Source organism: Thermobia domestica, chromosome 11, assembly GCF_964235325.1.
Source record: "Thermobia domestica chromosome 11, izTheDome1.hap1.1, whole genome shotgun sequence".
Classification (NCBI taxonomy): Eukaryota; Metazoa; Arthropoda; class Insecta; order Zygentoma; family Lepismatidae; genus Thermobia; species Thermobia domestica.
The window spans coordinates 18,684,542-18,697,844 of NC_137464.1; the positions used below are offsets into that span (position 1 = coordinate 18,684,542).

Sequence of the window (13,303 nt, forward strand, 5' to 3'; positions counted from 1 at the left end):
ACTGTTGGCACTACACACGCTGACAAATGACGTTCACCGGGCATTCGCCATGCCCACATCCTGTCATCAGATCGCCACATTGTGTACCATGATTCGTCACTCCACACAACGTTTTTGCACTGTTCAATCGTCCAATGTTTACGCTCCTTACACCAAGCGAGGCGTCGTTTGGCATTTACCTGCGTGATGTGTGGCTTATGAGCAGCCACTCGACCATGAAATCCAAGTTTTTTCACCTCACGCATAACTGTCATAGTACATTGAGTGGATCCTGATGCAGTTTGGAATTCCTGTGTGGTGGTCTGGATAGATGTCTGCCTATTACACTTTACGATGCCTTTCAACTGTCGGCGGTCTCTATCAGTCAACAGACGAGGTCGGCATGTACGCTTTTGTGCTGTACGTGTCTATTCACGTTTCCACTTCACTATCACATCAGACACAGTGGACCTAGGGGTGTTTAGAAGTGTGGAAATCTCGCGTACAGACTTCTGACACAAGTGGCATCCAATCATCTGACCACGTTCAAAGTCCGTGAGTTCCGCGGAGCGCCCCATTCTGCTTTCTCACGATGTCTAATGACTACTGAGGTCGTTGATAATGAGTATTTGGCAGTAGGTGGCTGCACAATGCATCTAATATATTGGGGGTGTCCGGATACTTTTGATCACAGTGTATTTTTAACGCTACTTGTCCACGCGGTTGCCCGATGGAGCTCAACAGTGACATATTTTTAACTGTACAAATTATTGGTGGGGGTCGCGGTGGCTCAGTCACAGTGTCATTCCTGGTGCGAACTCATACCATGAGAGTTCGTGGTGGACAACACTGTGTTCCCAGGTTTTACTTGGGATTCTGTTTCTTCCAATATTTTCATATCAGATTTTGTTAATTCTTTTCATAACCATTTACTTTTGTTATACCTTAAGAACATAACATTTGATGGAGGTTAACTTTCTTTCTTAAATGTTAGCTACCTTGGTTCAGAACAGCGTGGGAGACCTGGGTTCGGATTCCACATTAATCAGTAGGTCCACGTCTCATATAGCCTCATTGCTGAAAGGAACGTTACCCTCAAAATCAACTGAACCTAGTAGTAGATGGCTTAGAAACCTTGTAGTAGATGAATCAGAATTTTTGAAAGCATATTAGTTCATCCAGTGGCGACGCAGAAGTTCGTCAGTCGGGCTTCAAGCTTCCAAGTTTGTATAATTTCAGGTGTTTGTATAATGTATGTCTCAATATGATAAATGTGTATTTCTCCATTATCATCTTAGTCAAAGGAGGTTAAAACCCCATTGCGTACGCCACTAATTCGCCTAACGTTGAAGTGTTTTCTCTCTTCTATCCCATTTTTCCCCGGTCTCAATTTATTCATTATCTCATCTTGGTAGGAACATTTGGGATAGTAAGTGATATATTGTTTTATTTGTAATGAAACAAAATTTTAGTTTAACTTAGAACTGAGCAAAGTGGTTAATATTTGTATGGTTCCTGGTTCGATCCCAATGAAGGCGCTTGCCTTTGAGAAAAGTTAGAGTAATGTTTTGAATCTCATGTAATAGGGCTTATCCCATATAGCCTTTGTGTTGAACTGTAGTGTTAAAACCCAATGAAATAATCGATTGCGAATTGTACATAAGGATATGTAAACATCATGCCGATGCATCAAAATAGTTTACCAGAAAGTTCATTTTCTGAATTGCAATCAGGGTGCGAATTACCGGGGGGATGAGGGGGATTTTCCCCCTCAATCACATTTTGTTCCCCCCCAAAGAAGTCAGCTGAAGTATCCCCACCGGGGATGCTCGCTTTCCCCCTCAAACTATGCTTAGTATAACTCCAAATTTCACTGATTGTTGTTATTTCTTGTAAATTTAATCTTCTAGCTGTATTTCGAAATGATCGATGTAAACTTTTCAGTTTTGATAATTTCTACTTACCACCTAATTACCCACTATTTTCAACGTTGTTTAGTAGAACTGTATTATTATGACTACGGTTGTTACTTGCAACTGTACCTTCGTACCCTTCAGTTCGTCATCGTTTGTGAATTTGAATGTACTAATTGCGTATAACAAAGCCACATATAGATTTATAAATGTTCTTAGCGGTTGGCCAAGAAGAAGTAAACAACCATACTTGGCGAAGTTCGGATATGTCATATTCATCCTCTATATTTGTATCGATTATCATCTTATTTTAATTTTTGTTATAACATGTTATTTCATTTTCCAGTGTACTCTTTGTTAGCACATGGTCTTAATCCCCTAGTAGGTTGTGTGTATGCTACTCAAAAGTTGCATTTAATTTGTGATAATTAGCATAGTAATCACTGCTTTTACAGTTTACGGAAATGAACTTTTGAAACTGTACTCAAAATCTGAGATATAGGTATTCTCTCGTAAGTATATGTTAACGTACACGCTGGGGGGATACGCTCCTAGTGAGTAGACATGTTAATGAAGGTGATTTTTAGGTGAATAAGCGAATAATTCAAGATTTGTTTCAGCATTTGTTAATACGACTGGTTCTGCGTGTCATTGTCCGTGTCTGTATAAGCATTTCAACTGGAGCGGTTTTTTTTTAAAGTTAACCCTTCATTTTTCCATCTTTTCGCTGTACAGTTTGCTGTCCACGCAATTAATGTTGTCTGAAAAACTTCAGTGTAATGTTTTACTTTATTTGAATAACGTAGCCCATAGTGAATCAACTCATCTTCAACCTAACAGTAAAGTAATTTTTAAGTGTTGACTTTCCGTGCCTATCACGGAATCGATATTTGGAGAAAAAAAAAGTCGTGATGAGCACAGCTTTAGCGGGAAGTAGAAGCACAAGCCCGAAATTTGAATTGAGAGATTTTAAATATTTGGCCTTCGATTTGACCTTGATGTGAGAAATCGGGATCAGCAACAATCCATTTCTTATTTGATAGGCTAATATCTAGATTTTCTTAAAAAAAGAAAAAGAAAAAGGAAAAAAATGTCCGGTTTAACTGATAATTTTAGTGGTTTTCACAAGACTGAAGTAGGTTTCTTTTCGCAACCTGTATGTATTAATGCAAAGTGGAAGCTTTCAATATGAGTGGAAAAATTAACATATGCTTGTGATCATGCCTATCGCTCGAGCCGAATTATTAACTAAATAAACCTTAGAGAGCTACGGGGACAAGAGTGAGTACAACATTAAAACACGTTCAGAAAGGTTTAGTGGGGTGTGTGTATGTCACACAATATATATGTGCATAGTTATTGTCGGTAGATTTATTAAATTAATAAATCTTATTTATTACACATGCCACACACACACACACACACACACACATATATATATATATATATATATATATATATATATATATATATATATATATATATATATATATATATATTATATATATGGGGGTAAGGCATTTATTGTCTCATTTTGAAATTTGAACCTTCAGACTGTCCTTTGGCCTAATTTTATCCCCCCCAATATAGGTTATCTAATTCGCACACTGATTGCAATACAAGAAAATCAGTAGACCTGACAATCCTGAATACCTGTGGAATAGAAGAAAGTCAACAATCATTTTGATAAGACTAGTAGCCACCCTCCATTGATAGAGCAGTTTGGTAGTTAGAATTTCTGAGAAGGGACACAAAAATCACATAAAAACGATTGATTGTTTCTACACATACGCATTAAGTCAATTTTTCGCTTCTCTGTCATACATTTTCCATCTGTTTTGCAGTATTGCTTTTCTCCGATTCCATCCATATCAATCCATCAAGTTGGTCCACACTTGTGTTATTTGGTTCCGGCCTCTGGTTACGACCCGCTCGGGAGAGTAATGCTCCCGGAAGTACGTTTTTTCGCGCGCTACTCTAGCCAGCTGTTTTACGCTCTATCCTAGCCAGTTGTTTTAAGTTGGTCACAAAATTTGTATCATGGAGTACAAGGGGAACAAAACGAGCCTTATATCATGGAGTACAAGGGGAACAAAACGAGCTCTGCAGGGTTTCTAACCCCTTCCTACTACTATTACTACTTATCTGCACAAAAGTAAGTAAATCACTTTTTTGAGTATTATTTTCATATTATTTTAATTTAAAAAGTGTTATAAAAATGTAAAAGAAACTTTCCTCGGGCCGGGTTTGAACTCACGCCAAAAGAGATATTTGTTATTAGTATATAACGCTAACCCACTCAGCCACGAAGACCGACAAGAACATTTGTTTGATATCTGCTATTTGAATGCAACGTGGCAAGAAATGGATAACGTCAACCAATCAGAACAGTGTTTTTCGTTCCTACTTCCGTGAGCATTACTCTCCTGAGCTAGTCCTCTCTGGTTCCATTAACCGAATCTACTGTTTCAATCCGTCTTTTCCTTTCGCTGAGCGAATACGTCTTTTGATTCCGCCAAAGTCAATCTGGTTCCTTTCAGAGATTCGATCCTTTCATTCCACTGAAGGATTCGCTATTTTGGAACGAATCGTTCCGGAACTACCTATCACTAATTCTTCAACTTCGTATCTTGTTTGCAAGCTGAGTGGAAGCAAGCATTATCGTCAAGAAGAGATCAAGTCGCGTATGTCGAATTGCGTTTCCCTGAAGAGGAGTTCACGTTCGACATTAGCGGCCTGGTCTCAACTGGTGATGAAGTGAAACGGAATATGAGAAGTGTTAAATAGCAAAAGTTTTGGTTTTCTGCAAAGGGTTTTGACAAATTAGTTAAACAAATGCCTGAATCTCAATGGAAATTATGTGGAGAGGTGAGGAAGGAACCACCCACACATGTATGTATAGTTTACAAATATGTATTTTTTATTTATTTTTACAGTTTAGGGAAATTTATATACTGAACGACCCACGCACAAAGATTAATTATCAATTTTACGTTGAAATAAACTGCATCTTAACTCTCTATATAAAACTACATGAACTGTCATAAATTAAAAGGGTACTTCCGGTTGTCGTGGAAATTTTAAATTTGGCATGACTAGCTTTCCGGAACTAACCGACAGGAAAATTCCCAAAAGTGAAGATTTTTAATTTTTAAGGGGTCTAAAGAGGCGATGAACAATTTCCCCATGTAATTTAAATGGGCATTTTTTGGACCTATTATCTCATGTTGTAGGTACTTGGAATTATAATAAAAACTTGAAATCGGTATGCTTGTACGTTTTCGTTAGCATCACCTAAGTAAATTAGTAAAAATAAAAATTTTCAACTTTAGAGTGGTTTTAGAGGGAAGAAAAAAATCTTTCTCACGTTACTTATATGGAACACCTTTTTCACCTCAAAATTATTAGGCACTTCCTGTAGGTCTACAATGATTAAATTTGACAAAGTTAATATTTTTAATTTTAGGGGGTCTAAAGGGGAGATGAAGAAATTCCCCATGTTATTTCAATGGGCTTTTTTTTAACAATAATCTCATATTTTAGGTACTTGGAATTGGAATACAAACGTGAAATTCGGTAGGCCTATGGTTGTACGTTTTCGTTAGCGTTAAATCAGTAAAGATAAAAATTTCCAAATTTAGAGTGTTTTAGTGGGGAACTGAAAAATCTTCCCCATGTTATTTATATGGGACGTCTTCTACACCCTAAAATGTTTGGGCACTTCCGGCAGGATTAGAATAATGGAATTTGGCATTATAGCCTTCCGGGACTAAACTGCAGGAAAATTGCCAAAGTGAATATTTTTTAATTTTTAAGAGGGATGAAGAAATTCCCATGTTATTTAAATAGGCGTTTTCTTGGGATAGAAAATCTTATCTTTTAGATAGTTGAAATACGAAAAGACACTTAAAATTCGGTAGAATTGTCGATTTAAGCGGTGCGAGGCCATAGACCAAGCGAAGGCGGATGTGTAGGGGCGAAGGAAATATTAAGAGCAAATGTATGAAATTCACTCTTAATGCAAAGGTTGATACATAAGAGATGCGAGGCCGTAGGACGAACAAACGTGGGAGGGGTTTGGGGGCGGAACCTCCAGCTAGCCAAAGGCTAGTTTAAATTTAAAGTTTGTGTGATTGCAACGTGAGACATGGGTCCTTTTGTTTACAAATGATCTCACGTATTATGACAGGAGGTGTAAAATTAAATGTGAGGGGATGTTAATTTGGGGGGATTGGTACCCCTGACCGCAGTCACCGTGCAATGAAAGTTTCAAGTAACCACTAATGTCCTCTGTTAAAGCTTGCTAAAAGGCAAGCAAAATGCTCTCAACTTGATTAATTCCCTTGCATTTTTCTATCTCCGTTTTGTTTTATCCTTTTATCTCCAGTCGATTCTCACTTAAAGGCATTTCACGAACTTAGAAACGATACACGATAATCGTAAAGAGGGCGCAATGACTCAGTGATAGAACACTCCTCTTTGGTGCAAGGGGTTTCTGATTCGATCTCCGGCTACGCGAGTTTGTGGTGGGCAACATCCTGTCTGTGGGGTTTTCCAGGGCTTTCACGTTTACTCCCACATTCTTAACGCACGAACTATTAGTAATCACTCATTTTCATTAATTATCCGTCTTCTTTAGCCTAAAGAGCATAATTGTGGGAAATCAAACTAGAAAATTCGTTTAAATATATTAATTTCAGCTTTTGTTGAAATAATTGTGTAAACCTACTAGTTATATCTTCTAGAAAGGATATACTTATATTTTCATATTTTGAAGTTTCATGTTTTTTTATATTTTCTTCGTACTTTCCCTTTTTCTAGATATTACCTTAATTTGAAACTATTTGCTTGATGTTAATACAGGGATGAAAATAAGCAACAAATAATTACTAGCCCAAGAAAAAAAGCTACTAACCCATATCCCACAATAGAAATCATTTACTTACCTTCGGTACAGTGGCGGATCCAGGGGGCGATCGGGGCGTTCGCCTCCCCTCCCCAGAAGAGGAAACATTTTTTTAAAATTTTATATATAAATAAAACCCAACCCAGAGTTTACAGCTCTTAAAAGTAGCTCTAAGTAGGGCTATTACAACCCACCGCCCCCCCAAAAGTCCGTCCTGGATCCGCCCCTGCTTCGGTATGATATTAAATACTCGTCCGCACCGATGAACCACTCGCCCCCGGCGAGTGGTTATTTGCATCCCTGTGTTAATAGCTGACAATATCTTGCACGCGTATGACGTTTTCAACTGATCTCCAACAATGTGTTAATCTAATGGCAAAACAAAACGTAAAACATAGTAGAGGGTATAAGATTCCAACCCTCATCTGCTGCGTGGCAACTCGGTACGCTAACCATTTGACTATATGCCGCAATGTAGCAGCATAATTCATATTAGTGATTTTCGTGTTACCTGGTCTTCCTTACTTGATTCTTTGATGATTATTTTCTTTTAATTCACTATGACATTCTTTGGTGTCTTATGATTAAAATATTTCGATACGATAAATCTGATATTTTAGAAACTATTCAATTTTAAAAATGTGTTCCCGCATTTGAATCAGAGTATGTATTTTCTATACGCCAACCAAATTATTCCCATTGGTTGCAGTTGGAACTATAGATGTATTTAAGTGACCGTTTATTTTCCTATATAATTATTCCTTTTGCACGAAATACTGAAGAACTGGATGAACCCTTTCTATGCTAATTTCGACTCAAGAATATAGGCCTACATTGTGGACAAAAGAAGAAGGCTTTCTGATTTGGTTTAATATATATGATGTACTATATTACATAGCTCATAGCTGTGAGATATTTATAATATTCTTACTTCTATACTCTTTGCAAAAGAACCGAGATTCTTCGTTTAAAAACATTTTTTCGTAAACAAGATTCGAACCAGCTAAAATAACGTTTTGCATGTAATTCCATTACGCTAACCACTTCACAAAGAGGACTTCACTCTGGAAGCTGTCCATCTGTGTATTTTATTACTTCGGTGATCTACACCCATGGGCGGAGTTAGGAATTGTCTCCTGGGGGGCAGGCCTTTTGTCTGCTGGGAGGGCACGGTAAATACTAATGAAAATTTAAAGGATCTTATAGGTGGCAATTTTATTTTTATCAAAAAGTTGGGGGCAATGCCCCCCCATAGCTCCACCTATGTCTACACCCCGTAGAAGAATTAATTTTGTATCGTCCAGTAAACTAAATGTAGATCTAATTCGTCTTTTTATCACATTTTATGACCTTTTCGTATATTGCAATTACATATTTACTTGACGGCAACGTCTAGACAATCAATATCTCTGCTCCAAATGGTCATGTTACTCTATAGCAGAATGGAATGAAGGGAAAATAGATTTTCCTGTAACCACAGATCTAGGGTATTTTTTGTAACAGGGTGGTTTTTTTTTTTTTTTTTCTATCTAGACTTCTATGACCAGAATTGTACGTGATCTTTAAGCAGAGGAAGGAATGGAGTCAGTCCTTACAAAAAGGCAACACTACGTCCTGAACAGGATTTGAAACCCAAGCAATGTTGTGTGTTCGGTAGAACGTGGAAGAAATTGTCCACAGTAAACTTGTGCTTCGTAATCGTACTATCAATGCCTCCGTATACTGTGATTAACTCCAAGCATTTAAAAAGACCGAATAAATAACATAAGATCATCCACATGGACAAGGCTAGACCACATGTGGCACACATGACGATCATTGCCATTCAACAGCTTCAATGTTCGGTTCCTCATCCAACGTATTCCGAAAATGTAGCTTTACAGATTACCATTTTAAGCTGTTCCTTTCGAATATACTCAAAGGTACATCTTTCCAAAACGCTCGATGAGCAATTCCGTCTATGATTTCTATGCATCGAAGTTACCAAGATTGTCCGTAAAGCCATCCAACAACTACCTGAACATTGGAACATTATGAACAATGTTGGGAAATATGTCAGTTATCCATTATGTGATTAATTCAACAATCAAACAAGAAATGTACCCATTGGTTCCAAACGGCACGAACAAATGAATCAACCCGACAAGTACATCAAACAATTCTTTTCAGTTGGTTTCAATTGTTTTTTTCGTGATTGGATCATACCCAAGATCATTTGGATATATATATTAGATTGAACTACTTATCGTTCTACAGCATCACCAAATATTCCTTCAAATATTTCAGCAAAGTGGGATTTGAACGTGTACGATACTAAGTTGTATGCAACTTTTGGGTTGGTTACATTTGATACAACTGTTCTAAAATAGAACATGTTCTATTCCTATTCAACACTGCATCAAGGAATCAAACGAAAATCATTGTGTGATGGCGCTAAACGTGGACACGGGAAGCAATTGAAATGCTTATTGATGCATACAAGCAGCATCCTGTTGTGCATAACTATAAACTTAAAGAATATTACAATAAATACAAGCTCGAAGAATCCCTGAAAACAATCTGTGGCTGAATTTAGGCTGGCAAGGCCAGAGATTACAGGTTCGTGAACGTTTACATTTCACATGCACGGTTCATATTTCCAACTGCTCGTTTATTTTAAGATTTAAAATTTAAACATTTTACTTTTAAATAACTGCCTCAAACGAGTACTGCAATTGAATGAAGAAATGTAAACGAATAAGCAACAAAATTAAGTTTTGAATTTGATCTCTTATAGTGGATGTAAAAGTTTTAGCCAACTTATTTGGTCAAATGACTATCAAAGATAAGATTGATACATTTGATCAAAACCTATGACCATGTATAATTGTCTTAAGGATTTGCTGTTTAACTTTTATCTGTTTATTATTATTATTATTATTATTATTATTATTATTATTATTATTATTATTATTATTATTATTATTATTATTATTATTATTTACTCTGAATAGTATTGACCGTTTTGTGTACGAGGTAGCGTTAATGTCCAAAATCTCAGGATATGAGTCGCAGTGGGTCAAGTCTAACGTCATTTGACAGTTGAAGCTAGGAATTGTGAGAAACATGTTGGAATTCTTATAATCAGACTTAAGGTGAAGAGGAATAAATTTTCCCCAAAACTGCGATACATTTTACAATTTAATTTGATAAATTAACAAGGTGAAGAAATTTGAATTGTTCATATGTAAGATTAATTATCAGAAGCAACAACCAAACGATGGTTCAGTCGGTTTTGTTCTGGAAATTTTGGTGTCGAAGTTGGTCCTCGCAGTGGGCAACCAATCACAGCAAAAGTATGATATTCTGGCAAAAGTCGAGCAAGACTATAGCATGTGAGCAGTCCGAATGTCGCCAATGATGTAAATATCTATCACCAGTGTTACATCATTTGGAGAAAGTTGGCTACAAAAACAAGTTCGACGTTTGAGTACCACATGTCTGACTCAAAAACAGTAGCTCGATCCAATTTCTACTGAAATGTAACGAACTGAAGCAATTTCTGAAGCGGTTGATTACGAATGATGAACAGTACATAACCTACGAGAATAATGTGCAAAAAGGATTGTGGGCGAAGCATGATGATCTATCTTGTGGCAAAGACCACACTGACGCCCAGAAATGTTATGATGTGAGTTTTGCGGGATTGGAAGTGCATGACACACCATAAGTTAGTACAGGATTGAAGAACAATAGACTCGGACCTGCAGAACAATTAGCGCGAATGCATCTAGCAAGCGAAAAGAAACCACCGGAACTGATAAACAAAAAGAGTGTCGTATATCACGCTAACAATGCCAAATTTCATACTCCTTTCGGAAATTGATATAAAGCATCCTCTATATAACCCAAACCTGGCATTGTTTCGTTTCGTTTGTTTCGGTCTCTGCAGAACTACCTTAGTGGTGTTAGCTTTTGTTTTAAAAGATATCAATGAATCACTATGTATTACAGTTTTTGGTTTGTGCAAACTAAATCGCAAACTTTGTACTGCATTGACGTGCTCGAAAACGTATATATTTCCGTGTAAGTTATGTTCATCCAGTGGCGTATTTAAGGGAGGCTTCCGGGCGTAAGCCCTCCGAAATCTTACTATAGTAAAGTATATGAAATATCTTGCAGAATTTTCACATTTTCAGGCAAAGCCCCCCCCCCGAAACAAAATCGTAAATACGCCACTGTGTACATCACTCGAAACAATTGATGAAACATTATAGTCTTTCACTAATTTTCTTTTTACTGTCCTCCAAAATATTTGCTCTAGCGTATAATATTTGTAAGGTTTTACACTACTGAGTCTACCTTGTATCATAAAATCCAACTGTATTACTTACTATTTAAATCAGTCGCCTCAGAAATTTGTTTCTTATAAACATGTCTTTCTATACGAATTGCTCAATGCTTACCATACATTAATTTCCTTAAATATAACCTGCACCCGTTTTTCCTTCTAGGGAATTTCAGAAACTTTACAGTAACGGTGTAAAAAGTTTCTACTCCTAGTGAATTTTACATGATACGATTTGGCAATATTGCGTCGAAGAAAGAAAACAAAAGTGGCGTACGACGTAGTTGCTGTTTTTGGAGGAGTTCGATATGAGTTCAAGTTAAGTATATTTGAGACTTGAGAATCAAAATCAATTTATCAAAAATCATGCCTTGGTATCTACCTTGGTCGGATAGCATTAAAAAGCGAGCATGTAGGTATCTGCTTCAACGATATTTGGGGCAGTTCTTAGAAGAAAAATTGACCTTGGATCAGCTGACAGTGGATCTTTACAATGGAACAGGAACAGTTTCTGAAGTCACATTAGATGTCCAGGTAAGGCACTGTTAATATTATTACCTACCTTTATAATGATGTAATTATTATTGTTTATATGTGTATGTGAAAGCCAAAATGTGATATTGTTATTGAGGGAATTAAAATGAGTCAATGATGTTTATTGTTTACATTGGATTTGTTTTTGTTATTGACTAATGTTTACGTTTGTTCAGTAAAGCTAAATTTTTATCTTAATATTTATAATTGTTATTTTCTGAAAAAAAGTAAGGATATACTAACTGCGCATTATTGGAAAAGACTACTCATTGTGCGTAGAATGACTGTAATCGCATAACGTCACTTATGTGCATTTGTTGATGCAATTAACGCCCTTTTTGATAAGACAAAATAAAGAAATACTTCCTATCGTTCTTGTACACTTCTATCGTTAGACTTTTGTCAGTTTAATTTACTGTGAATCCTATATAGTACAGGAAAAGGTCGTTATATTACTTCCTTTTTCTTTTCAATGTAGGCCTACTATTACTTATTACAATAAATTTACATAGTGTGTAATTGTTGAGAGTGTTATTTTCTTTCTTAAGCATCTGTTTTAAATAAGGTCCCTATAAATGTTATTTATCTTTCACTAGGCCTTCTAGCCAATATCTGTATACGCGATAGACAGTCCCAACAATTGTTTATTACTGCAAAGGAATGAAGGATTTTCTCATTATATAAATTGAGATATTTGTAGATCTAAATCTATAGATTCTAACAATGCAAACTAACGAGCCCCACCTAACTTTGTAGTATTGTACATACTAGTCTAATAATGCCTTTCTTAAAGGCGTAATAAACAATGTAGATTTTTTTTAATAGTGTTAAAAAATGTCGTTTTCTTTTCAATACATACTTGTACATAACTGAAAGGTATTAAGATTTATTTTACCTTGTATGTTTTAAAGATAACATTAAATCATATGTCAAGAAAGTGAAAACATTTCTTTTCAGGAATATATGAAAAATATTGTGGAACAGAATAAGGACAAATAAACTTTTAAACATTCGGAGAGTACGATTTCTGAATCTTTAATATTATTGAAAAAATAATCCAAAATCTTCATGATAGTAAAGAAATTAGAGCAGTTTATTGTCCTACGTGCATTTCTTAATTTAAGTCTAATGTTGATTAATAAAATTGGATGTAGCTTAATAAAACAATAACGATGATTTTAACGAGCGAGTACACAAATAGTACGATTGGGGGTTATAACTTTGAACAAAAGAAAAAATTATGGTGTGTGAAAGTTAATGACCGATAACAGTTAATCGTATCTACTATTCATTGCTTTTTTAAAACCCATCAAGCATCCAATAAAATAATGAAAATGGCGTGTCGATATATATTTTTATAAAATTAAAAAAAAAAGTCCTATCCTCTATTAAATAAGTGTACTGGTGTTATGATGTATTCACTTGTTTCATCACATAATTCAGTGTTACTACCTGAGAAAGTGTTTAAGCAAGAAGTTAACAAATTCACTTTAGGAGGGGTTTACCGTTTTGCGTATAAATTCAGGGTCCGGATATATGCCATATAAACTACAGTGCAAAGAACGCAAACAAACCTGTTCTAGGTTGCCAGTAAACAGCACTAATGCTTTCTAAACGAGTTAGGGCAAGGGGAAACTGATGGGC

At 36.1% G+C, this 13,303-nt stretch overlaps 1 protein-coding gene across 2 annotated transcripts in view; it reads left to right on the plus strand.

Moving 5' to 3' along the window:
* The first annotated feature begins 11,366 nt into the window (after window positions 1-11,366).
* Atg2 (Autophagy-related 2) overlaps window positions 11,367-13,303 on the plus strand; it is a 105,263-nt gene continuing 103,326 nt past the window's right edge. For both annotated transcript variants that reach the window (XM_081730162.1, XM_081730163.1), the window contains exon 1: window positions 11,367-11,659. In XM_081730162.1, the coding sequence (XP_081586288.1) occupies window positions 11,492-11,659 (168 nt within the window). In that variant the 5' untranslated portion in view covers window positions 11,367-11,491. The remainder of the gene's footprint in view (window positions 11,660-13,303) is intronic.